The following is a 27,931-nucleotide window of genomic DNA, read 5'->3' as shown; positions in this document are numbered from 1 at the left end:
AATTTATAATAGAAAAAAGAAGATCTTTGAAAAATGAGACAAAAGATAAATTGCAATTACATTAGAATTTAGGTGACTTAACTTTTTTTTTTGTTGATAATTGCAGCCATATCATGCTGACCTACACAGGCAGTTTATGGCTAGTAGATTCATCAGTATGCATGTGTTACAAACATTACATTAAGTGCTTTTGTTGGTTCAGGCATTTTTAATTGAATGTGGCATGATTTGGGTTCACAATGCAGGGTTAGAATTCAATGCCAAATTCAAATTTTTATTCCTCATAGAAAAAAAAAAATCAATAAACATGGCTGACAGAGTACTAAGTAAGAAGCCAAACTCACACTCCTTCGCATTTCAAATTAAGCTGGGGAACATCTGAAGCCAGCTTCATTAATACCCTCCCCTGCATTAAAAAGGGTCATGTTATGGCACACAGCTCAGGGTAGATGTGACCATGGCGACATTGTTCCTCAGTATTCACTGATCAATAAAAACTCTCTAATTTCATTCAGTGTTTACCTGAAGCAGTTTGACATGAATACAAAGAAAAAAAAAACTTGGTTTAAATTCACCAAAGTGAGTAGTTGCTCCGTTAATATGATACTCGGTTCTGAATGGAATTTGTTTTGTTTTTTTCCCCTAATAAGCACCACTAAGTTGCGTACGTTTCAAAAGACACAATCTTCCAATGAGGCTTGTCGAGCCACTGGGGGCCAACACTTTGGATGATGCCTACGTTGGGTAGCGTCAATAACGCACAACTTGGTGATGCTTGAGATAAAAGCAGCATTGCATGGATACTGAGGATTTCACCCCTCCTAATTCCCCTCGTTTGACCAAACACTGGCAGGGAATGATGAAGGTGCGGGAGCAGACTTTAGGACAGAAGGAGAGGTGAAGACACAGAGAGGTTATGGAGGAAATGACGTGGCAAATAAGAGAGACAAGGTAAGGATGGCGCACTACAGAGCAAAGACCATGCTAACAGTACCAAGTGGAGCGCATACACACCTCTCGTTTCTCCTACTGCCGCAAAGTCTTTCAGGTTGTTTCTTCTACTCAGCTGCATTCACTCCACAAAAGTTTCCCTCTTCAGTTTGCCCTCAAAAACTACAAAGATAAGGTAGAGATCAGCAACGTGGCAACATGATTAATTGCTTCTGTTGCTGAAAACTACACAGATATCCAAAGGACAGAGCGAGCGGACAAAGACGCAGAGAAGGACGTCACTTCTGGAGTAAATGCAGCCTCATCCTAGCCAGTCTGAGCCCTGTTGGTCAGAGTGCAGGCACTATAATAAAAAACACTCCTGGTATTTTGTGCGTTAAAAAAAAAAAAGAAAAAAAAAAAAGGCAATGCTAAGTCTGAGAAGAAAAAACTGTACAAAAAAAAAAAAAAAAAAAAAACTATGAATGACTTCATTAGCTGGACTCTCCCAAATCTGTGAGATATCTCTGAGGTAATCATTGAAGTATGACTCATTAGACAGCAATAAATACCAACATGAATACAAATATTACAAAAGTAAAAACAGAGGCAAATGCTTAATGCTGAAAAAAATCTGAGCTAAGAGAGGTAGGTTTTTTAGGTAGATTATGGTGTACATCCATTGTGGACACTCCTTTTTGTAAGAACTACATTAAGTTGATTCCATTACAATCCCTGTCCTAATGGGAGGAACAGAAAAATAAAAATAATAATAAAAAATAAAGACTTGAAAGCCTTCGCATGGGAGATGGCAAACTGTTTTCTATGGATGATATACATGTTTTACAGACAGGATTTGTAATGGCAACAGTTATACAAAAAACTTCAAAAATGTCTACTAACATGATAAACTGTAAAGCTTGCTGGTGATAGTGTACCATAACTTGTGTATTGCAGGCATTGTTACTGTGTTAAGTCGCCAATCTTGAGGAAATCTCAACAAAGATGGATCCATCTAATTTGTAGTGTAGATTTCCACTGAAGTATGGTTTTCAAGTTCCAGTATTTCAACAACCACGATGCAGTTTTAAACTTATGGACTCTGAGCAGCCTACCATGGTAAAACCAAACAGGAAACTCTGGGGATGCACCATATTCAGATTTAACTGTATTTGCACGTTGCGTACAGTATGTCATGCAGGGAATTAAATGGGGAAAAGGGTAATTTAATCACATATTCAGTCATTGAAGGGGAAACAGGGGGTTCCCTTCTTATGACAAAACCCAAATTGAGAATTCCCCTGACGCTATGTGGTACTAACAAAAACCTACTTTTTCAATGAGCGACTATGTGATGCATCCTCAAGACTCTTCCTGTTCAGTTTTCAAATTCCCAAGAGCCAACTCCTCTTTTACCCTGTTCTTGTGTGGAGGGAGCTCTCCCCGTGGCACTTACATGTTCACCAAACCTCCCACTGTATTAAACATACACAAATCAACACTGCATCTCTATCTCAAAAAGATAACAGAACAAAATCAAACCAATATCTACATACAGAAGTATGTATCCAGAGAAAAATCAACATGGAAACTTCAAAAGTCAGTGTTCAGTAACCAAGCACATCATACCCCTCATCAAACTAACATACTATACATATGAGTGGTACTGCCTAAAGACACTCGAGCCTCGACTCCTTTGAGTTCAATCACAGCAGGGAAATTTGTGGGACATGTGATTCTCAGGAAGAAAACCAAACTTATTATGATTTCATGAATACAGAAACATCCAAAAACTATTAACTTTCTGTTCTAAGCAGATCATCTGTGTGTCCAACCCCCGACTGTCAGCTTGAAGAGTGTCACAGTGACTGAGAGCGAAAAGTTGGAATAAAGACACAGTGACAGAGAATGGACATTAAAAAAAACAAAACAAAAAAACAAAACCCAGGTGGGCTGAACAGATTAATGCAACAACTGTCACAACTTCTCACAAAGCAGTTGTGAGAAGACGTTGAGCTCGACAAACATATGCTTTCTCTCTCTTTCTCTCTCACCTCTCTTCCTCTAAGATCACAGAGTAAACCCTGGTCTGCTGAGATGAGGGAAGCTCTAGGTCTGACATAGGAAGCTTGAATGGCCAATCACAGGAACTGTTTTAACAGATGTCTTCTGTCACACAGCAAACAGAAGACAAAAAGAAAGTTTGAGACCTTCGTGTCATCTCTGCAAATGATTTCCTCTGAGCCAAGATGCTTCTTGTGAAACCATCAGGGCTTGGCAGGGGATAGACTTATCGCTTGCTTTGGGGAATTGTCTTTATATAACAGACATGTTGTCTCATATAATTTTACCACAATCCCAGATGCAGAAAAGCCATACATTACTGGCTTCTAAACCTAAAGCATTTAAATTCTCTTGGCAGTTTGGTTTATAAGCCATTAGATGCTGTCTGAGGAAGCATAAGCCAAAGATGACTGACAGCAGAGAGAAGGCATATGAGTTCCTATCATATACAAGCTAATCTTCCAAAAGCCATTGATAAAATAGCATATGAGTTTAGTAGATTATATAATGAGAATATCCAAGGCTCTGGACTCATCATTTTGATGTACTATAATGCATCAGGTGTGTAACTAGCTTGGTGATCTATATGGCTTATATTAGAGAGCAGCACAGTATGTTTAACTCGTCCTCTTTCTGAAAATGAACCTTGGAAATTAGTCAAATACATCAGCCCACCGCTACACATATAATAATCTGACTAAGTCAAATACACAAGCAATCCATTTCTAAAAAAAAAACAAAAAACAAAAACATCAAGATTTGACATCAAAGTCAAAGCAAAGAGCATACTGTCTTTGAACATTGTGACAATGAATCTAAAACAAAAAAAGGGTCAATATTGTATTTGCATATATAGTTTTGAAAAAATTAGCCTTGAGAAATATCTATGTAGCCCTATGTACAGCGACGGACATATTACATTTATATATATATACCTGGTATTTACACAATGCAGCCACTAGAGGGCTGCGCAGCATACATCATCAAACAGGAGGGCCTGGGTGTAGAGGTGCGCACCACCGCCACAACCAGGCCCTCAAGACATTCTAGAAAATCCACTTCCCAGTCAGAAATGAAAGGGGTGTGATATCTGTGGAGGTCTGAAGCAGCTTCCCAAGCTCTCCGCCCACTGAGCTCACTGTGTACTGAGGAGGAACAATTCATGGAATTGTTTTTTTTTTTTTTTAAAGGTGAAGTAAAAAAACAACATCAAAAGCAACCATTGCAATTACATCCGTATCTATGCCAATTCCAAGTAAGGTATGCAGCTATATATCAACAAGACAGGCCCCTTGCTTTGGCCTCAATTTACTATTCCAGTTAGATTTGGCATTTTAGCCCTTTAAAATCTGTGATAATATAGATACTGTATATCAATACATAGGCTTGAGTAAAAGGTGGTATAACAGTGCTTAGAATACATGTGGTAGCAATTAAATATTTACAAGGAAATAAACAATTAAACGAAAGCGAAGAATAATGAAAATCAATTTCAAAAGAGAGTAACAAGCCATACGGCAGGCTTAGTTTGATTGACAGTTAGCAGTGTAAAAGTAGCTAACACATTTAGTGGCTAATTCTCACCTCAAAACCAGGCACCCCAAGTTCCTCAAAACCTGACTAAATTACAGACTACGCTCTCTACTCTGCAGTATAAACCTACACATCCACATTTTCCTTCATAGGCTGTGAGGCTAGTCAGACAACTTGTTAGCATGTCGAGAGGCTGCATGCGTGAGACGACCCATGGAGCAGCAAGGTTATTTTTTTTTTCTTTTTTTTGTTTTTTTTTTTTGTTTTAGGTACTGGAAGCTTTTTGAGAAAGTAGTTGACCATACCTTTGGTGAAAGATGAAAGGCATGTGTTTGAATTGTATACACAGTCATATACATATCCTGCCTTTGAGAGAAGCAGATGTAAAAACAAAATACAGGATTTCTGAAACATCCAAAAACGTCAAAGTAATGTGCAGGCACTGCTTTTGCACCGTTAAAACTGAAATGTCATCCGTACTGTATCTAAATTGTTCTGTGTAAAAGTTACTGTTTCACATAGGTGATGTAAATACAAAACAACCCCAGTAAAACCAAGAGGTAGCTCAACTGAATGGCTAGATGAATAACTGAGTATGTTTGTTGTGTTGGCGTGTGCACGACATGTACACACACACAAAATGTCCTGGCATTTGAAGCAGCTGTTTGTTGATTTAAATACAGACAAAAACACTGTATATAGGCAGAAATTATATGTATAGTTTAATTTGTATTATAAGAAGTTCCCTTGTTTACTGTGTCTCTTAACATCTGCTTGCTCTCCATACAACCCTGGCCTTTATGCCAAGATAGACTTCTTTAGACATGACACACATGAAACCATGCACCCAACACACAGACATAAACATACACACACTCACACACACACCACTTTCTCACCTCCACTCACATCGTACTTCACACCTCCATTTAGTCCATCCGGCACATTCTCCGCTCCCTCCTTCCATTTTTACCCACCCCCCACCTCCCGGGGGTCTCGTCTCCAGCTTCCGCTGCCCCTCTGAGGTTCAGAAGCGGCTTCTAGGAGACTTCGCTGCCGAACACCTCCAACACCAGAGGAGTGAGCTGCATGCTGTGCTCTGGCTGGAAGGAGAGCGAGCGGTACTGTTTGGAGTGCTCCTCGTTGAGGCTGCGCAGGTCGGCCAGCTTCTGGATCATCTTGGCGTAGAGCAGCCGTCCTCCTGGGTGGTGAAGCTGGATGTAGGCCTGCAGGGTCTCTGAAAGGCGGTCTTGGAGGGCTTCGATCCGTGCATGATCCTGCACACCTGGGCGGTCTGCAACAGAGGAGGGGAGGATCTTTATATTTATACTGGAAAACAATAAGTCTAAGGGTAAATTCTAGAACAATGATCTTCATGATCTTTGCGTTTGGATTTCTACCTTTCTGGTGAGGCGGGCTGCTAATTTTAGATCAGGGGGAGCACATTTATGTATTGTTAATGAGCTGCCTCATATACACAAAGGAATGCAAATATCCACTTAGTTACACATGCTTGCTTGCTTAACTATACATGTATAATATATACACCGTATTTTCTGCAAATGCACGCCATACACACAAATGTGTGTTCAGATAAAGGCTAGTACTCACAGGAGACATGATTAAGTATCTTAGACCTGCACATCAGTGTGATTTATGTTAAGACACAGACGACAAAAATGCTTCAAATATCTATCTTCATATATCTAATATCAAACCAAAATGTGTACAGTGATCTTCTGCCACCTTAACAAAACATAATGAATATATTCTCTATTGGAAAAAAAAAAAGAGAGGCAAACGCGATCACTCATAAACAATTCATGATGATCCTCTACGTGTTCCCTCCTCCACACAGTTAGATGTACTATACCTGGAGAAAGCAAGCAGATGGCCATCAGCAGCACATGTTCCTCCTCGTGCAGGTTGAGCTTCTTCAGGCCCACCTGGAACTTCACCAGCGGCTCCAACAGCTCCAGAGTGTGGCCCGCTACAGAAAGAACACGTCATTGCCGTCTGTGCAGCACGCACAACCAGCTTCATACTATATCACAGAAGGAAGGCCCCACCAGGGAATGCTACCATGCCTTTTGCTCATGAATATTTCATTTCTCGGAATCATCTCTGATGAGGGTTTTTATTGCATGCTGCGCGTTCTCAGGTTCATTTTCACTAGGTGCTACTGCTTGGGAATTTTGTTGAGAAAATTTGAATTAGGATCGGTTCAGATGCCATTTCTTAGGCAGGGTTATTTTTATGCAGACACGTAAATGAGAGGCCATAAAAACACTGATCAAAAGTTTTCACCCATTCCCATGAGTATGCCTCCACTTTTTCCTTTTATGACTGGGTTATGTATTGAACCGTAATACTTTCTGAACACTGATCAAATTGTGCTTCTGAAACGGAACGAGTTAGCAGCAAAAGCTCTGTCGATGAATTAATCCGCCTAATTCATTTTTTAATAATTGTAACTGAATAATCTTATTTTCACGTTTGAGGAAATGGTCTTGTACAGTTATTTATGTAAAGACAATGTTTTGCATTGGAAAAGTTGGGATCAAAACAAGTTTTCTGAAACAATGTGTTTACATTATACTATACGAGGTATTACAAATTATCACTTGGATCTTTGCAGAGACTTTGTGTTGTATTGGTATTGAACCCTTTTTTCCTAATGATCCAGCCAACGCTGTAACTGCCTTAATACATAAATAATTTACTAATGAAACTTTCAGGGACAAATTCCCATGTGAACGAGAGTTAAAAAATCTTGTCAAAAAAACTTCAGCACTATTTTTAAGATTCTATTTTTACTGCATGAGAAAACACATCTGTATTCCAGTCATGTTTGTGTCAACTATATTTTAAGAAGAGCACAACAGAGCTGCTTCTCCTTGTCCAGACAGTGGTTGTTTTGTGTGGTGAGCGGGTCAGGAGTGACATTCTTTGGTTGATCCCAGAGAGGGGGGGGTCTTGTTTGAAAGGCAAATGAAAGCCACGCCCACAGTGGGCTTCTGCGGATATATAGGACTGGTTTTGCAGAAAAACCTGCTTTAAGCATCCTTTGCCTGTGGGTGTGTTTACAGGTCACTGCCATGTAACCTTATCTGTACTCCCACGCTAAGGATCTGGTCACCTCCTCCATGCCGGGCTGCTTCCTTCCAGCTCTGAGGAGTGTTAATGTGTAACACGAATGTCTTTTCTTACCTATCAGCTCATCAAAACAATTCACATGCATATGCATAGTCCTAAACACAGGCTTGTCTTCACAGGAGTCAAACTGTACACGTGGCAGCGTTTAGACTGACCTTTGGTGACATCACTGATCTGGTATTTAAAGTCAGGCGCACCGCAGCTCCAGGACATGTCCTCCAGGTTGAAGCTCTGATTTGAGCGCAGCATGATCACCTCAATGGCACTGGACTTGAGTAGGGCAATCTGGTCCTCTGCAGTCAACTCCCTGCAGGCAAAGAAATGATCTATTATGCTAGTGTACCACAAAAAGCAAACTATTAAACAAACAGTCCTTAAATACTGTTGATCATTTAGTGCTGATCGCGTCAAACATCACATGAACGTAAACGACGAGGAAAGATTCAAACCAGGTATCTGCCCACTCTGCTTGAATATCTCAATCCTGAGGAATTTGCTTATCAATGTTTTACCGACTATGGGTTCAAGGTCAGTCACAGTCTTTATCAGATATATGGTGGGCAGGAAGACGAAAAAAAAAAAGCATCCAAAATTACTTTGTTTTGTCCTCCTGTTGTGATGTGTCAGTGTGTATGGAAAACTCATTTGACAAACATCAGTCAACTGATGCCATTTTAAGCATCGTCACTGTCACACTTAAAATCCTGAATCTATAAATGTTCTGAAATGTCTTTAAACGTTTGTGACATGAAACCTCTGAACTAGCAGGAGACTTGAGCCGAAACCTGCAGATCTTCAGGGGAGGTCTGGGGTGTTTTTCAGGACTTAGGGAGCAGATCATAAGTGGACAAACATTCCAATGGTAATCCGACCACGTCCATCACTCGCTGCCAGTAGGAATGACGGCTTTCAGGAAATACAGGCCCTGACTCGTTTAAGCCTCGACTTTGGGGTGACCCCCGAGACACAGAGCTTTTGTCCCTGTCAACACACTGAGAGACGAACGCATTGGAAGGCAGCAGTTGTCATGGAAGGAAGGTGGGGAGGGAACAAGAAGAAACTCTTGGGCAGCCATCGCAATTTTGCCCTTATAGTCACAAATAATGTGCTGGCTTGTATCTTCCACAGGAATATTATTCTATTTTATTTAGTTAAATCTATTTTTCAGGGTTAAGATATTCTATTATCCCTCATATCACTTAAGAATCGACCATGTATAATTCAAAATGACAGTGTTGTATGTAATAGGTCTATCACATGTTCATGATCATCAGATAGACAACCTGAAGGTGTACGTGCAAGGCAGACAGGCAACTGTTCAGTACTGAGGGAGTGTCCTCCTCAAAGGTTAAGCAATCACCTACTAACATACTTAAAGGTCCGAACTTCACATTAACTACATGACCACGGCAAATGTATAACCTTGTCCAGTGACGGAGCGACACAACATAAAAAGATTTTCCACAATGTGTCAGCTATCTGTAATATACAGTCTATCAGTGATCTATGGCCTTTAGACCACAGCCATCACAGTGGCACAGTATCGACTAATCTGGCAGAAAAACAAGTAGATGTACAAAGTCTTCAAAGCACATTTGGGTAAAGAGTCACTCTGAGACATGCAAATACAACGTATAGTTCTGTTAGTACAGCTTCGTCTAAGGCCAAAATTTTATTTCGTCAGACACGACACTCTTTGGTTATGTAAGCAGGACTATTCTGAATGCAAAAAAAAAAAAAAAACAACCAAAAGGAAAACCAGTCAAAAAGAAAATCAGATAAACCGAAAGTTCTCTGCAAAAACTGACAAACAGAGAAGCAAATGTATGTCCTCCCCTGTATCTCTCTGTTGCTGTGTTATGTCACCTATGACTAACAATAGATTGGTAAATGAAAACTGAAAGTCAGCAGTCAATCATAAATGAAAACTATTTGAAGACTGAAAACAGAACAGGCATTATTGTGTAGTGATTATTTCTGGTAAACAACATGCTTTTCTTGTCATCTCGTATCAGTAATTGTAAATTTAGAGAGACAATCTTTTTTTTTTGCTAGACTATATGCCTACAAGTCAAAACTCCAGACAAGGCATTTTCTTCTGGCTAACATCAGTTATTAACAACTAATGCAGACTGACAGATCCAAAACTCTGACAGACAGATTCAAAGATGCTTTTTGCACATGTGCACATGCACACACGCATGCACGCATGCACGCACGCACACACACACACACACACACACCTGAACCCAGGGATCATCTTGGCAAATCCAATGACCTTCTGGATGCTATAGGAGACCAGGTCTGCCAGGTGAGGCAGCATGGAGAAGCTGGAGCCCTCCTCCTCACTGGAGTCAGGGCTGCTGCCCTGTTCCTGGTACATCATCAGCAGGTTGTTTAAGTTCATTTTGGTGTCGACTGACTCTGCAGTGAGCAGGAGAAACAGAACCGAGAGCACAGAGGAGACCAGGGGAGGAAAAAGAAAAGGACAGAAGAGAGTAGTAAAGAAAGAAGGGAAAAGTGTTCATACACAAAGCACAACAAACTCACATTATTCCTGCATAAACACACACACTGTGACAAAAGAACAGGGAAATCACAAAAATAGATGGGGCTTGTTGGCTGAAAATACATGAGCGTCAGGCCAGTAGAAGTGAGATGAAAGCTTAGATGACAGCTTCTACAACATGTGAAGCATTCAGCGCCAGCTGGGGTTGTTTTGAGTCATTTGTGTGAGGTGAGTGTTGGCGGTAGGCCACGTGACAGTGTCCCTCGCTGTTTTCGCTCCATTAGTGACGGATGCATTAATGAACTGATGTTTACTAGTAGGAGTCAGGTGTCTGCAGGGTACAGGTTATTCACAGGATTTCCACTGGATTCTCAGTAAAGCAGCGTAACAGATTATATAAGCCAGCATGCAAACAGCAGAACTGTAAAAAATACCCGTCATATGTCAAGTATTAACTCTTTTGATTTGCTGGGAAAAAACTGTTGAACTATATTCCTGAGAAGTCAATGTTTTTACTTGACTTTGTGTGAAGTCCTCATACTGTGTGTCTCTTACCTGGAGAGTGACTGAAAGAGTCGGAGGAGGCATCAGACAGAGAGTGGAGAGAGGCAGCTCTGCTGGCGCTACGTGTCACCGGGCCTTCGCGTACAGGAGGCTGGAGAGGGAAAAACACATATGTAAGGACAACACATAATTCATAAGTAAATCCAGTCACTAACATTAAAAACCAAAAATAATAAACCATCCATTTTGAACATCTGTTGAAAAAAAAATGGGATTGAATTACTGGACTTGAGTGCAGCCCTGTGTGTAATTTGTGGGGATGGAAACTAAAAAAACTGAATTTCAGAGGACAAATGCCTTGAGGGACTGCTGGGTGTCAGATCTGTGTGATTGACAATGGAGAAAAGCTGAAACAGAAATAAACTGTGATATGAGGAATCACAACATTGAAATGCTGCGAGTACCCTGGCTAACGCACTCAAGAGTAACATAGAGATCCCTGTAAGGTTCATATATTTATTTTATGGGACTATGGAAGTAATAAACTGCACATCTACAGCAAAGTGTTTGTCTTTAGCATAACAGCATCAGTTTTATTTTTATGTTCTCTGAAATCCCATGCATTTTTTTGCTGTTTGAAATAAATATGAATGCATAATGTTGATTTGGTGGCAACAATAACTGTATTGAGAAACAAACCCTGAAGCGGCAGAAGTCAGAGTAGGAGTCGTCATATGTTTTGTGGTGTGCCTCCACCAGGGTGGCGATGACCTGACTTTGCTCATCGGTGAGCCGTGGCCGCCGTGCCTCCCTCTCCGCTTCGCGCTGCGCCTCCTCCTCCTTCCTCCGTTGAATCAGGTCCTTCTTCCTCTGCACTTCCTCATCTGTCAGAATGACTTGGGGGAGGGAGAGGAAGGGGGGAAATAATAAAGAGACAAAGAGGGAGATGGAGTGTTAGATTTAAAGCGCACACACAGGAAAAAAAGTTTCAGGAAAAAGTAAAGATGGAGGAGACAGTGGTTGTGTAAGAATGACATTAATAAAAACACTACAAGCAGGAAAACAACTGGAACAACTGGAAAAAACAGCCAGAGTGACATAAAACATATATAACATAAAAACTGGTTGAAGGCAAACCACTTTTAAAGCTTCTCAGCATGTATTTGACTTTTACATTGCGGTGACAGCTATGTCAATGTGGTGTTGGGTGGGGGTGGGGGGGTGGAGGGGGGGTTGTTATTCTCTGGAGGAAGAGAATGGGAGGGGACAGGTCCATATGGAGACCCCTGCTGCACTGAACAAGTGAACGCATTGTCTTTGTTCTGTTCGCTCCTTGTTGTTCAAGCCACTGAATTAGCTCACAGTCAGAGAGAGAGAGAGAGAGAGAGAGAGAGAGAGAGAGAGAGAGAGAGAGAGAGAGAGAGAGAGAGAGAGAGAGAGAGAGAGAACTGGGTCTCAACAACATGCTCCTGTTTTTGCAACAGCAACACTGTTCACGTACAGTAAATCACAGCGACGGTGCCACTGCTCTTGTGGTATTCCCACAAACACCCTGGGGAAAAAAAAAAACATTCAGCTGGAAGTGAGAGGCCTTTGCTTAAAAGTGGCCCATGGACAATATGCGGATATCAGGAGAAAACAAGAAAAGATGTACCTGCTATTTGCAGATCATGAAAATAAACAAGCCTGTGTGGAAAGAAGAGGCCTCACTAGACTGTACATAACAGCAGGTGTTTAAACTTCAGATGGAGTATACTAGGAGTATACAATGTGGGGAGGCTCCAGTAGTCCAAATAGAATGTGTAAACACTCTAATGGGGGCAGAGACCCAGAGACACTTGACCCCAGTCCAAATATTACATAATATTTACAAGAGGGACAGTAGGCCCCAAAAAACTGCAAACAGCAGTTGTGTAAATTTTTTACCATCGATCCAAGAAAAAACAAGAAACAAAAAACAAGATTGTGGTTTTTCAACAAGAAAGACAAATGTAATGTAATTTACATACAGCGGGTAACATTAATGTAACTGTCTAAGTGGGAGGTTGGTCAGGTTATAATGCCGACTCATATTCAGAACTTCTAGGTCACAAAAAAATTAGCAGCCCAGTTGTCCAATCCAAGCAATTTACACCAATGAATTATGTAATTTATAATGTAAATAAATCTACTATTTAAATAGATGCAGTAAATCACGTGGTTTAAGGTCAGAGTATTGCCCCGAAGACATATGGGTCACCTGTCATACTTACACTCTTTCATCATGCCAATGTCCACACAGCGTTTCAGCCGGCACGCCTGGCAGTGGCGCCTGTTGTCCTTGGTGATGGTGCAACTGCCGTTAAAGGGACACGTGAAGGTGGCCTTGCGCTTCATACTGCGCCTAAACAAATTGTATACATTTTACAGTCTGGTAAAATACACAAATATTTCAGTGTATAAACACACAAAAGCAAAATTCAAAGAATTCACTGAAGTTGTTGAGAATGTAGTTACGGCTCATCGTGTGTGTGACCGTGTTGATAACACAGAGATCTGTGCACAGAATTTAACAAACATAGCAATCTGGCACCTTTGACAGAGTTTAGCATAAATAATAAACATGGACAAATATTTTTGTCGTTCAACTCTGAGACTGAGTGAAACAGCATACATATGGATGAGTGCCAAGGAATCCAGGGGTAAAAGCTGAATCGGTGACGCAAAGCGTAATGATTTAGTCAGTGATGGACATGTATGTACGAACATTTATACACAGATGTGAGCAAACACACACACACACATACATGCGTGGTGAAAGTTCACACAAAGGCCAGCCGAGAGACGAGGAAGGAGATTATTAAACATCCGTCTTTTTCATCCTCTCACTTTAAATATCAACACTGCTGAGAGGAACAGACGCAAACGGACGCACACATCAAACACACACAAGCTCACAAAGTTGCGACTTGCTCTAGTTTTGTCTTTAGTTAAATTGGAAACTTGCGTGTCTCAATGAGCAGGCAGAAGCCAAGGCATTAACTATAGGGGCTGAGCTCATTTGTATTCTGTACCTGCTGCTGCCGAGCATTAGCGTGAACAGGAATGTTGTCAGTGGTTTTGTGTGCGTTCTTATGTAACTGTGGGTGTCGATTACATTTAATGTGTGTGTGTCTGTGAGCGTGTGGGTGACCATAATATATATGCATGTGCAAACCTGTGTTTGTATGTTAACGTGTACATGTGTCAATAACTTGGTCAATATGCATTTTTTTTATTTTCATCAGCATGGTATGAGCTATTGTGCTGCTTTACACAAACACAGACACAGACACACACAGACACACACACACACACACACACACACACACACACAAAGGATGATGGTGTGAGATGCATTCACACCTAGTGGAAATACTCCGTTTGGTTTAGGCAAGGAGTGGCACCTGGGTAGAGCGTGCAGGATGCAGGATAGAAACTTGCTTGCTGTGAAATCTCTGGACAATGACCGGCTCTATTCACATATCGGCTCAACTGGACATTGCACAGACTTTGTACTAGAGAGCTGGCAGGGTAAAGTCCATTTAATGTACGGTCAAACTGATTTGGAGATTTGCATTCACACATACAGCTTTTCTGGGTAATGTCAAAGAAAGGTTCAGGGTTGCAATGCATGTGTGAAAGCAGCTTTGGAGAGCGTGCACAATGTAATTGTGCATAAATCTGTGTAATTTATGTGTGCTTTACAGTGTGTCTGTGACTTCACATATGCATTTGTGTACCTGAAAAAACCCTTGCAGCCCTCACAGGTCATGGCGTTGAAGTGGAAACCGGTGGCTTTGTCACCACACACGCCGCAGATCCGTGGCATGTTCCTGTCAAACTCATCAGGGGCCAGAGTGGACGTACTCACAACCGTGGGCTCCATCACTGAACAGACAGAGGGGAAGGAAGAAAGAAAAACAGGAGAGAGAAAGAAAAATGAAATCAGCTTCTGGTTGTAGAAACTGCTCACTAACTTTGCCACCAATCAGCACAAAAAAAGAAAAATCTGAATTAGGCTGCCAACTTCCAACATCTGAAGTACATTTAAGAGTATTATCTTAATTTATAATGTGTTCAGTGTTGTATTTCACAAGATATCTGAGAACAAATCTAATAAAAAGTCAATGTTCCATCCTCAGGTTTTTAATTGTAATTCAAATAGTATTATCTTACGAGAGTTGCTGTGAAAACCCTGCACAGAAGTGAGACACATCTCTTTTCACCTGTCTTCATGCCAGCCAAACACTGTCCCTTCCTTCAGGACAGATTCAAACAGTCCCAGTCTACCCTTTGGAGGTGAACTCAACTCCAGTGTTTTTGTCCTGGAGCGAGGAACTGAAGCCATATGAATCAAGTGGAAAAACCCTTGTTCCACTCCAAAATGCTGGATCTGGGTTACATTTGATTACATAGTGCTCTGAGTATCTATTTCACTTAACAGCCTCATGAGAGGGAGAAAAAAGGCATGTCACCGCAAGGCTTGCATCCTCATAAACAAACAATCACTGTCCTTTTCACAAAGCTCCTTTCTTATTCTTTTCTTTGCTTCCACTGCAGAGTGAGAGTGAGGCAAATGATGGAAGGACACGGAGGGCCGAGGGAGGGAAGGTGAGGGTAACTAAACCGATAAAAACCTCAACAAACTCACAAATCAACAGCCAATGAGGTGAGGGCCCAGCTGAATAATTTAAAACGATTTGACAGATCTCTCCATAATTCATGTCTAATTGATAAAACACTGTTCTACCAAAAAGTCTTACATACACTCCTGCAAATTCAACAACTAGGTTCTTTTTTTTTTTGTTGTTGCTGTTTTTCTACTTAGAACAATTGTGAATGTTATGACTAGTATGCCTTTAAACCAAATTCTGTTCCTGGCAAATTCTATTAACAGGACATGTAGTCCCTATTAAAACAAAAGGTCAAAAGAATAAAAGAAACAGAGGATCTAGTCATTGCCTCACCGCTGCAGGCATCATGGACAGCAGTGGCTCAAACATCTACAGTATGTTGACGCCTTGTACCACGGCACCACATGCTTCGGTGAGGAGCATCTGATACAGCGACCGTTGTGCTACGCTGAAACAGTATGTATTCACGCAACTGGAAGTAGCAGCAACTGACAGCAAATATTTGTGGAGGGAATTCAGCAGATGGGTCGAACAGACCGTTGATAAACAACAGACCAGAGAGAAACTCATAGGTTGATGGGAGAACACTTTACATTGTTTGGCTTCATCGCTGGGCTCCTGAAGCGGTGAGCTCCAGCAAGTTGATGTAAAGCAAAGCAGAACAGTCACTTCTCACAATATATAGACGAAAAACAGATGTAGTTGGTTAAATATGCACTGAGAACCCTGACAAATATGACATTTTAACTGAACTTGATAGAACATTTACAGCTGCTGCTGCTGCTCTTAACAGAGAATGTGTAAAAGTTTCTATAAGCAGTGTTTTGTTTTGATGGCCAGCTAGCCTCCAGTGACAGAATAGGCAAGGGTGTGTCCTAAACTCTCCTGTTTTCCCCACTTGTCTCAGTTTATGACACTCCCTTCTCCCACTGACCCTTTCACACCTTCCTTGTCTTTCTGAGAGCAGAGGGTAAAGTACACATTGAGTCAAAGGCCCTTTAAAATGACATACTAGGCAATAAAGGTTTTAAACAAATTCTGTGTTCATAACAGTGTTACAATAGATCTTATCCACAGACACATCAGGGTAAAGCCTCGAAGGCTACTTACTATAACATTTGCCACCCAGGTGATGTAATATGAATGTGCACAGGTTTTACATTTCAAACACTAACACTCAATGTAACCTAAATAATGGCCAGCAGCCAACAGCAGCAGCAGCAGCAGCGACTAACAAAGCACATCAAATGATCTCATGAAAATACTGTTTTCTATAATCAGGATGTACAAAACTTCCTGGGTTTTAACTTCTTGAGTGTCATGGTTCTTTAATAAAAACTGATTTCATGGGAAAACTGCCCCCTTGTGTCGTTTCAACCTGTGCTCCAAACCTTGTCTGTGAGGACTGTTGCCAAAAATGATTACTGGGCCACAAACACGGAAACTGGGTTCAGGTAACGTGAGAAGTTTTTTGGGTGCCATTCTCATGTACAATGTTAAAACAAGCAGATTACCAACCAATGGAGAACCGTGATCCAACCTATGAAGTGTCTATGGCAAATTAAAACATATTAAATCCCTAAGGCTGGTCTAACATATTAACTACAAAATTCTAAATGCTATCATGTAATAAAACGTTACAAAATACTGCCCAATTTAATTAGAACAGACCTTTATAAAGCATGAATCTGTTCTCCTGCATGCAGGCAGACTAATCCCAGCAGACACCCACGCTCATCACTCACTGTGAACCAAGAGGGAAAACACCCATTCACCTTACTATATCATCAGCTGATTAGTGAAGTCAGTCCTCTGTGATTGCATTCAGCCTTGACAGGCCATTACACTAAATGCACAGTAGTATTGAGAGAGCTCTAAATAATGCATCAGGTTATTAGACCAGATCTGTACTCATTCCAGTCTTGGGCACGCAAAGCCAGGGAACTGGTTTTGGGCTTTAGGCTTTGACTGAATGTCTCGCTCTTGAAAGATCCACATATTACGTGTCAGGCGTTCGGACGCATCAATCAAATCTGGCATTGCTGTAATAATGCTGAATATTACTCTTTTCAGTGACACCGGCGTAAAGAATAAATCTGTAACACTGTGATTTCTGATTAGCTTACAGGGTTGAGCTCAAAGACAATGTATGTCTTTTTTTTTTTTTTTTTTTTTTTACCTGACTGCAATCTGTAAATACAGCCTTTCACAAGAAGCATATACAACTAGTGTGCTTGTAGATTGTAACTAGACTGTTGCACCAATTACTGAATCACTGCCATGTGTTTTGATTGGGCTATTGCAGCAGCAGGGACATTATGCATTGCCAGTAACTGTATTTGTTTAATAATGTGGAGTCCAGCAACTTCTGGAGCAAGAACTGTCAAACTCCACCATGTTATAACTAGAAAGTTCTCAGATGGTAAACAGATTTATTACTCCTTGCAAACAGAAGCAGAATATTTTTGGTAGAAATATGATGTTACGAACACACCAAGCTTACAGAGTGACAGTGAGAAATGGGCTCAATGGATGTGTCTAAGGATGTTTTACTATTGTGGATCATCGAGGTTTACTTTTTCCACATTTTCTTCTCTAAACCAAACTTTTCAAACAACTGCAAACACTTTAAGCATTTATTAGGACATTTCTTCTGTCCATTACATTTCTATTAAGCCAGTTTGAAAACCAGAAGCAAGAAACTTTGGCCAGTTATAGTAAGTGAAGTTAAAACGTGACAGCAGGGGACTAAAACTGTGTCATCTTTTAAACCAAACTGAATCTTAAAATAGTTGCTTTAACAATGACATTTTATAAAGAAGTTACCTTTATTTTGTGACGTTTTCTAGAGGCTCCTGCACCTGGAGGGATACTTTCTGATTGCCCAGGAACTATTGGGGTGTAGTTTATAGTACTTAACATCACTGACTGGTCAGACACAGGTTTCCAGACTGCAATGAAGTATACAACATTTATTCACACTGCAAACAAGCACTGTTATTTACTGGTAACAATAGTAGGAGTTGGGATGGGAATTTATTGTAGTGTTACTGAAGTACAAACAAGACTTGGTCAAATCCTGGCAAACAGACTGCGTATGCTTAATGTGGGAAATTGAAGATGAAGTTGAAAACTGTTGTGGAGCCGCTGTAAACAACTACTTTCAACGGAAAGTTGCTAAATGTCGCTGGATGACATAATGATATGCTAATGAGTATATTCTTGACATTGTTGCATTGTATTTGCCTAGTATCAGCCGGTTTCATCCCTTTATGTGTTTGATTCTCTCCTCCTCTCTGTGCTCACATATCCAGTAATTTAATACAGCCGATTTCCCAATAAAGCTGTTCTCATTTACTTGTTCCTGTTGTCAGACAATGGAACAAGTATGAAATAATGAACCAACAGTCACTCCCAAGCCATTTCCAAGCTGCTGCTTCTCTGCACTAAAAACAGAAAATCAAGCAGAATATACAAAGTGGAAAGCTGGTACTTTGGAGATGGACGTCAAGCCATTCTTTCAACTCTAGCACACACGCTTCCTTTTCAACATCTAATCAAACATGACATGGCTGCACAACAGTCACTTTCAAAGACAGAAGTTGTGTCTCAAACAAATCCGTCCTCCTTTAATCCTTTATCGGTCTAATGTGATTAATGTTCACACTTGGAGCAGAAATTCATAGAGAAAAGTCAAAAATGGACTTCTTTTCTCTTCTGTCCTGATTTCAGTTTCAGGGATTACTTGCATTTCCAGACTTCTTCTATCCTTGGTGTTTGGTATTCAACACAGACAATTACTATTACATAATTTTGTTTTCATTAAGAAGCCGTTTATGTTTTACTCTCATTAAAAAAAAAAAACATAAGCAACGGTAGAGAGATTAAGTCCAAGTCCAACGATGGTTTCATATTGTGATGTGCATCGCTAGACACAGGGACACTGCGACTGACACTGAGAGCTGCATGTATTCCATGTAAAGCTGAGAGCTACTGAGAGTAATTAAGGAAGCTCATGTCAGCCACATGACTGGTGTGAGTAGGAATAACCTTACACCAGCTGAAGGAGACAAATCTCTTGAACACGAGCAATTTCTACCGAGTTGATATGGCTGTTACATTGGTTCATGTAAAATATTTTGAAACTCCGACATTGCCTGCACAGTTGTAGCATTGTCCACCAGTGATTTCATTGTTTTGTGCTTTGCTGAACTACAACATACTTGGTAGAGAGAAGAAAAATACAGGTTTAACACTGGAATGAACGTTTCTCAAATTTAAAGCTGTTAGGGCACTTCAACTCTGGAATGACCTGACAGGCAATCTCAGACTTGCAAAATCAATATCTTCTTTTAAATTGCTTCTGCAAATGTATTTTTATTGTGAGCCTTTATAACAACCTTGTTCAATCTGTGTGTATGCAGGTTGGCTTGTGCATGAAATTCATATTTAACATGTTTTTTTTGTTCTTTTTGTTCTGTCTTTTTTTCATTTTGTCCTTGTTAAGCACTTTGTGATCTCTGGTTTTGATAAGTGCTATACAAATAAACCTTTTTATTATAAACAAAATAAACTAGATGATTGTTATTATTATTAAAGCAACTGTTTTGCAGCAGCACAATATCCTCTTGCCTCTGTCCTCTTCTCACCGTGTTGCTATAGAGAATATCATATGGTAGACATGTTTTCACTCTGCTTATGTGTCCATTACACTTCACTTCTCACAGTTCAGATGAATTTTCATCTACTGCTCTGTGAATGGCCATTTGCTGTCTGCAGTCAGAAAGAGGAAATGCCAGCCCACAGGAGAAAGCAGTGATAGTAGTGTGGGAGGAGAGAGGGATGCACGAGAGAAGGCGGCATGGGAGGGGTGAGGTGGAGGGTGTGGTGGGGAGGGCGCTGGAGAGATGGAGTAAAAACAGATAGGGATATATACATAGATGCAGCGAGTAGGGGATGGGTGACCTCTTTGCCACAGCGACTTTCTGTGTCACACGGACTGACTGTACCCTTCTGGCTGTCACAGACAAGACAGGGGAGTAGTAAGAGGAGAGGGTACGCAGCAGTGGCCCAAAGAGAGGCCACGCAAACAGTCTGCGTTTGTTATTTTAAAAGCTGGCTAAAAATACACATAAGCCACTTCAGTTACCGGCTAAATATAAATACGTCTCATCTCTGACACATCTCTCATCTTGAAAAATATCAGGGGAAAAAGCAATTAGCTTTTCATGCTGGAAACACATTTATAGTATGATTTATTTCTGCTGGTGCTGCTTCACTCCCATTTTTAAATCAAGGAGCCGATTTTGGCATTATGTGTTGTTTTGTGTGTGTGTGATCACTTATCATTGTCATGGTGAAAAATCTGTTGGTTGGCCACCTAAATTATGTTTGAGAAAGACTGATATTTGTACATTTCAGCTTAATGCGGGTCTTTTTTGGCTGGAAACCTTTAAATTAAAGGCTCTGGATGTGTTTGAGGTGGTAAGCATGGGTCAGTCACATGTAAGAACCACCACACCGTCCTGCGCACCCAATGAGAAGTAACACTGAAGACCAGGACAGTTTGTTATTTTTTGTGGTTTGTTGGGAAGGCTAAACAAAAATCCAGCAATTTAATAATTAAAGTTGCAGCTAACAATTAATTTCCTTATCGATTAATCTAATGATCACTTTCTCCCCTAAGCATTAAAATGCTGGTAACAGGGAAAACGCCCATCTCAGTTTCCAAAAGCACAAGCTGACGTCTTTAAATGTCTTCTTTGGTCCAAGCAAGTTCAAAACAAAAGATATTCAATTACAGTAACATAAAACAAAGAAAGGCAGAAACCCCTCATAAAAGAAGATAAAACTACACACGGTTTGGCATTTTTGACTTGGAAACCATGGTTTCAGATTAACTTTCTGTTAATTGACTCATGTATTAATCTGCTAATCCTTTCAACTCTAGTGAAAGTGACAATTCTCTATAGATTAAAATGAGAAGATCTAATCACAGTGTTAAATAAGCACTTTATGCAGTGATTGTTTTTTTTTTTTCAAGTGTTAAAAAGTTGAAAAAGCGATGCACATTAGAAGACTGGGGTTTGGGAATCTGAGCGACACGGCAGCAGTGGCTGATGAGCAAGAGATGAAGCCTGCTGTAATTATGCGCGGTACCACAAACTGACTCCAGCTTGTCATTTTAACTGGGTGGTGAAAGCTGCAAAATAAAGACATTACCCCAATTTTGGTGGCGTAGTTGGAGGAGAGGCCAGGGAGTTTCCCCTACTTTTAACCCAACAAACTAGCCGAGGGACAGCAAGCGCTATTTAGCATGCTGTGGAGCAGTGACTCATCTTTTCCTCTTTGATTTATTCACATCATGGCTGAAATGACACGCATGTGTCTCATAATCCAGGGACTGAAGTCAGAGCTGGTCCCAGGTTGGATTTAAGGACATGACACCGTTGGCACAAGTGACAATGCTAAGCAGCTGATAGATCATCAATTCTGAAGACAAATGATCTGGTGCCATTGGTGATCTGGATTAGATTAAGATCCACGTTTGAAAAAACTACTCATCTTGTCATTTAACAGACTATCTTTAATAACCTGAGTTTAACCTACACTACATAAAAAGTCCAGTGATTAAATATTTATTAATGAACACCTGGCAGGGTTCTTAACTAACTCATTAAAGCTGAAGGAATACTCCACCAAAGTTTGCATAATGTATTCAGAATATGACACAACCTGTGCCACAATATCAGTGTAAATTGTTTGCACCATCTGCATCCCAGTATCCCTAATGGATACCTCTAACTTGCACCTTCTAATTAGTTGACATTAGATGTCAATCAATGTGAAATTAAGTCTCGACTACAGATGGTGTGATCCCGAAGAACAGAGAGTAGAGACTTGTAGAGTGCTAATACGAGAAATAGTAACACTTGGTGCCGAGGATGTTGCATGATGAACGTAGGCTTTAGAATATAGTAGTTCATGAATGTGTGCGTTGCTGCTGCAGTTGCTGTATCTACAGGGAGTTTGAGCTTCAGTGAGATATTTATATGGACACAAGTGCCAATGTGTACCATGGCAGGAGTCCAATACCACTCATAAGGCAGCTTATTTTCCTCTGTTGTACTCGCTATTTCATTTCCAGCTGCACCATTGTCTAAGTATGTTATTGTCAAACAGGAAAGTGGCCATTGGTTTTGTCAGGTGCCTTGTTACTTATAGAGGAGACATACATGAGACCTCAGCCGTGAAAAAGATTTGGAAAGCAGCCCGGATGTTAGATTAACTTTCATCAAAGTCAATATCAAGTGATTATAAAAACCCACCCTCCACAAAGGCCCACCATCTAACAAACCTAATTAAGTGGTGCCATTAGTGCTTGGGCGTTGAAATAAAATGTGACTGAGGACAGGGCAAGATATAACAAAGTGGGTAAAGAGGAGGATCCAGACAGCGCTTCAAGGAGGGATCATTTTAACTGCACACAGACGTGCAGAAGGGAGAGGGGAAAGCGGGAAATAAAAAACCTCTGGCATCACGTCCCAAGAATGTCAGCAATGGGCTTACAGACCACATCCCAACACATAAGAGTCAGAGTCGGAATCACATCCAGACCTATAACAGCACTGGAAGAAAGAGAGGGATTGCTGTGGAACGCCTGAGTGAGAGAAGGAGGCCCTCTCTGACAGTCCAATGAGCATCCTCCATCGACATCACATGACGCAATCCCACAAATGGTTCTGAAATTGTTCCATGCTGCCAAACGTTTCTCTTAAAGGAAAAAAAAAAGAGGGAGAGTGGGAGAAAGATATAAAGGAGGAAAGAGTGAGGGAGAGAGAGAAAAGACAGGGAAGAAGTTGTGGAGAGAGTTGGAGGGAGAGGGGAGAAAACATAAGGCGATGTGTTTTACTGCATACCTCGGCCTGGGTCACTACGAGTACAGAAGAGACATAAAACAAATCAGATCTGGAATGACCCGGGCTGCAGAGAGGACCGGGCTACGATGGAAATACACCGGCTTGTGATTCACACAGAGAAGCTCATCTAACTCCACAGTAATGGCAGTAAAGAGGGTGAAGAGGGAAATTTAAAGGAGGAGGAAAGAGGGGATGAAAAAATTACAAGTACCATTAAAAAGAAACATGATCTCAGATTAGTGACAAGAGAAGTTTAATTCAAATCTGCTTGATGTTAAGAAATTTTCTTAGGGTAAAAAAAACAATGCATGAGGGGAACAGATAGAGGAAAGAGAACAATGGACAAAAAGAGACAGTGTGGACCTAACAACAACAAAGTAGACAAACTGAGTCTGTAATGCAGCTAAACAACTGGCTGAGCAGACTAGTCCAGTCCTGTCCCTTTGCTTCTCTCTCTCTCTCTCTCATTCACCCTCCCGCAGCCTCCACGGGTCTATCTCATGCTCTTTTCCTACGATCACAGGGAGCATGTTACAGCAGCAGTAATAGCACATGACAAGGTGACCTGTGCCCCACACAGGATGGGCTAAACTGGGGTGGAAGGGGTGGGGGGTCCTATGTCCCGTGTCCAACCCTATGGTCTCGGCCCCACTCCCCACCCCCTGTCCAGGCCCCACTGCTGGCCTGCAAGGGGAGAGAGAGGCAGTGACGGCAGCCTGCCCCCTTATGCTGGGCCCCTTGCTGGACTCTGGAGAGGGGAAAGAGACGAGGCAGGGAGAGGCCCACTCAAACACACACACACACCAAAAAGTCCTGTTTACGTCTATGCTGAATTTGACAGAGAATGCATATTCTCAAGCACACCGAGAGGCGCACACAGAAGGTCGACTGGACAGTACCGAACAGACGACAGACATGTGGGTGAGGTGGGTGCAAATGCATTTAGCCCACAAGTCAGAGTTATATAATCTCCATAAAATGCTGTCTCTCTTTCAGGAAATAACTTCTCTTAAAAAATTTCAAATATAAGAAATGACAGGTATTTGTAATGCAAATAAAAAGTCAACTTTGGTGGAAAAAAAAAATAATTTGCACTAAAATTTCATACGTAATTGTTTTATAGTGATATTAATTTTAAAAGACATCTGAATATATATCCCATGACCTATATATGAAACAGTGACATGCAGTTTGCCTTCCAAGAAGAATGTTTTTCTGCATGACTTGTGCTCCATACAAAACAAACATTACCTGTGTGATGTGTTTGGCCTCGAAACCATCAACCACAGGAGGTAATTGAGGACCCGAAGATATGAGGGGGAACTTAACACTTCATTAGTCTCAAAAGCAGCTGAACATATGTGGCAAACAGCACGCATGCTCAGAAGAACATACAAGAGGGTCTTTACAGTTAAGTACAGCAGCCTCTTTCTTTCTATAGGGTTACATGTGAGAGGAAGCAACCAATTACTGCAGTCACGAAAGGGGATAGGGGGCGGGGTATTTCACTGTATAGGAGACCTAATGGACTGTACCATCACCACAGCACCCAGCTCCATAAACAACCTGCTACAGTTATAGTCAATAAAGACACAAACCGAGCTCATTTCGTAGCTCCCAATTGCAGGTCTGTGCTCAGGTCTACGAACAAATTCACTGAAAATTGATTCAGAAGCACACTTGGTTCTCATCTGGACAAAGTCTCAGATCCTGTCCTGAACAATACAGGTTCTCTCATAAATTACCACATTATTTCAATTCAGAACATATGTGTCCATCTTAGGTAAGATGTTGAGAAGGGAAACCCTATTCTTGATCAATAAATGGAGCAGCTGAAGTAAGGATAACATCCAACCTGCTAATCTTCAAGTGTCAAACTGTTTCATAAACAAAAATGATCAGGTGTGAGAAATGTAGCAGTAAGCTCACTAGAAAGATAGGTATGTAGGAATATATAACCCTCGCTGTGAGCTGTGTTTGGTCCCTTCAGAATTTCTTTTAAGCGATTAGCAGCAGAGAGAGAGAGAGAAGAGCTGGAGGCTGTTTAAATTTCAGCCGTAACAAAGACAATATGCTCATAGTAATTAATGATGACATTATCAGCCAGTGGCTCAGTTCCCCATGACTATGATGTGAGTGGTTCAGGTCTTAAAATATCAATACTTGTAGACATATAGATCTAATTCTACCAACTGTACACCTGTGTGCGTTTGTGAAAGTGACACCTCGCATGCTCAGATAGCTCAGACAGTTACAGGCAAACTGTAACAGTATGTTGCATGACAAGAGAGCTGAATTCTGCACTAGTAGTTCAAATCACTGCAGCTTATCAGTATTTTATTATGCCTCAATCAGCACAATAATTTGAGATGATGTTATACTGTGTTATAAAAAGGTGAATAAGCAGGTAGGAGTTAATATTAATCATTTATGGGGGAAATTTTTATTTTATAGACTCTATTGTGTTGTATTCGTTCAGGAAAACAGAAAAAAAAGACCCTGTATATAAATGGATTGTATTGACAAATTCCTTAACACTTTCAACAAATTTCATTACTCAGCCCTTAAAGTCAGAACTCAGTGCTTAGGCTTTAGGAGAGTCACAGATTTACCCCTTATCTTGACTAATCATATTGAATTAACCAAAGTGTGATGCAATTCAGAAACTGCAAATGTCTCACTTCAACCGAGTGATATTACAGTCTTTTTTGAATGTAATATTTACAATTGCTCATACATCATGCACAACTTATTCCTCAGAGATCTCTTTTCTCACGTATGATAGCAGAGGATGAATTTATTGTCACCAAAGCAATACAGCTGTGAATTCATGAGATTGCAACTATGCTAGAAAATCTGAGCAAAACTGTTTCACTTGAAAACAACAAGTCTGGACTTGAAAACATGTGAGTAGGCAATTTCACAGTGTCTTTTCAAAGACAGCAAAAAAAATATCAATACTTTAAGGGCATATCTCTAGGTATGAGTTAAAAACAACAGAAAATCACTCACCTGGGGTTGTAGCATGCCCGTGTACAATAGGTAAGACTTGAAACCTTTCTTCAGTTTATCCCAAGTTGTTAATCCTGTTCAATACAAAAGCAAAATGGCATGTCGCAAGTCAGTGAGTGGGCCTTTACCCTAGTACCTGACCTGCTGTGGCTCTGTTTACGTAACGTTGAACTATTTTCAACAGCAACATACACACTCATAGGTATTCATCGTATAGCAATTAGGTGCGTACGAAGGCAAACACGCTGATAAAATGACAGTTTTACACTACGCTAAACCTGTTTCTTAAGTGGTCTTGAGCCACAAAAATTGCAATAATTCAAGTCTCGACTTTAGCATTCCTCCTGTGTGTGCGACTTTCATACCTCGGCTCTCAACTTTTCCCCATCAAGACCGAGTTGCATTTAATCCTCTTTAGTGGCCGCTCGTCGTCGTCTTCATGCTCTTGCAAAGTGTGTCCCCTCCATGTTGACTGGGCCAGGTTAGCTGTGAGGGGAGAGGACGGCGTTGTACCAAACTCAGAAATGTGAGGAGACTTGGGGGAGAAAACGTCAAACTCGTACGCCCTTTTCAGACGCTGGCTCTCACAGCATCGCTGGTAGTGGCTAGCGTTAGCGTGGCTGGCTGGCTTTAACCCTAAAACGCGGCTCCAAGTTCAGCCAGCTTGTTAACCGTTGTGCGACCGCGGGCAACGAACATCCAACGTGGGGGGAAAAAACGGTTGAGACGCAACCGGCTATCACCGACGGTCAAATGTACATGTTAACATGAAGAAAGCTCAATCAAACCAACGGCAGCCCGACAACAAATATCCCTCCTTCTTCAGGACCCAAATAGATGGCCATTACTTTTTTTGTTATGCACCGCCCCCTTCTGAGGACCTCTACGGGAAAGAGGGATTTCCCCCCCAGCCCCTCCGGCAACCAATCACAGGTGAGCTCGGCGTGTCTCCCGTGTTGTGGTTGGTGACATTTCCGCACAGGCCGGCTCTGTTTGGCTGGCTCGGGTGCTCGTAACGCGGTGGGCCGTCCCCCTCAAACAGGGGTGTGTCGTGACGTCAGAGGTAACGAAGAGGTAAACAACTTTGACCGCGTGAGGTTTAAAGCAACACCGTTTTGCCTCTGATCTCTGAATCAACGGAGACCCGGTGTGGGGATTACCGTGCTAACATTAGATACGGCGTGGCGTCTCAGCAGGTGGAAACACTGCCGTTGTGGCCGTATTTCCTCACGCACCGGAGAGTCTTTGTTTTACGGCCACAAGCGCCGAAACCTGTAATTTCAATTTAAATAAACTATAATACCATCACCATCGATAATGCGTAGTTGAAATAGTTGTAAAAGCGGCGTCGGGCCCTAGATTATTCATTTTATGGGGTTTGCTTCATCATTTCTTTGATACTTGTGCAAATGTGTGCAGTGAGGCGGGTGTTTCGGAGGGGTGTGTCTACTCTGCAGTACGGTGGTAGGCTGGGAAGCAATGCCGCTGCATGGCGATGTTGCCATACATTTGCAATGCATGAGAGATGGCCGAGTAGGCTAAAAATAGGCGATTAAACAAGTCCACTACGCGACCACGCTGAGCAAATATTGCTGATATTTTGTGCTCTTCTCCTGGATCAAAAAAAAAAAAAAAAAAATCACCATTCC

At 41.2% G+C, this 27,931-nt stretch overlaps 1 protein-coding gene across 1 annotated transcript; it reads right to left on the bottom strand.

Moving 5' to 3' along the window:
* LOC121178987 (vitamin D3 receptor B) lies at window positions 1-27,110 on the bottom strand. Its single transcript, XM_041033528.1, has 10 exons — window positions 26,648-27,110; window positions 26,283-26,356; window positions 14,458-14,605; window positions 12,949-13,079; window positions 11,396-11,592; window positions 10,748-10,847; window positions 9,927-10,107; window positions 7,839-7,990; window positions 6,401-6,517; window positions 1-5,821 (listed from the first exon to the last, which is right to left on the bottom strand). The coding sequence occupies exons 3-10, from the start codon at window positions 14,601-14,603 to the stop codon at window positions 5,568-5,570; spliced, it is 1,278 nt and encodes a 425-aa protein (XP_040889462.1). The 5' UTR covers window positions 14,604-14,605; window positions 26,283-26,356; window positions 26,648-27,110; the 3' UTR covers window positions 1-5,567.
* Between the last annotated feature and the right edge of the window lie 821 nt (window positions 27,111-27,931).

Source organism: Toxotes jaculatrix, chromosome 3, assembly GCF_017976425.1.
Source record: "Toxotes jaculatrix isolate fToxJac2 chromosome 3, fToxJac2.pri, whole genome shotgun sequence".
Classification (NCBI taxonomy): Eukaryota; Metazoa; Chordata; class Actinopteri; family Toxotidae; genus Toxotes; species Toxotes jaculatrix.
Note: the sequence above shows the minus strand (reverse complement) of the source record. Positions and strands in the feature narration are given on the sequence as shown.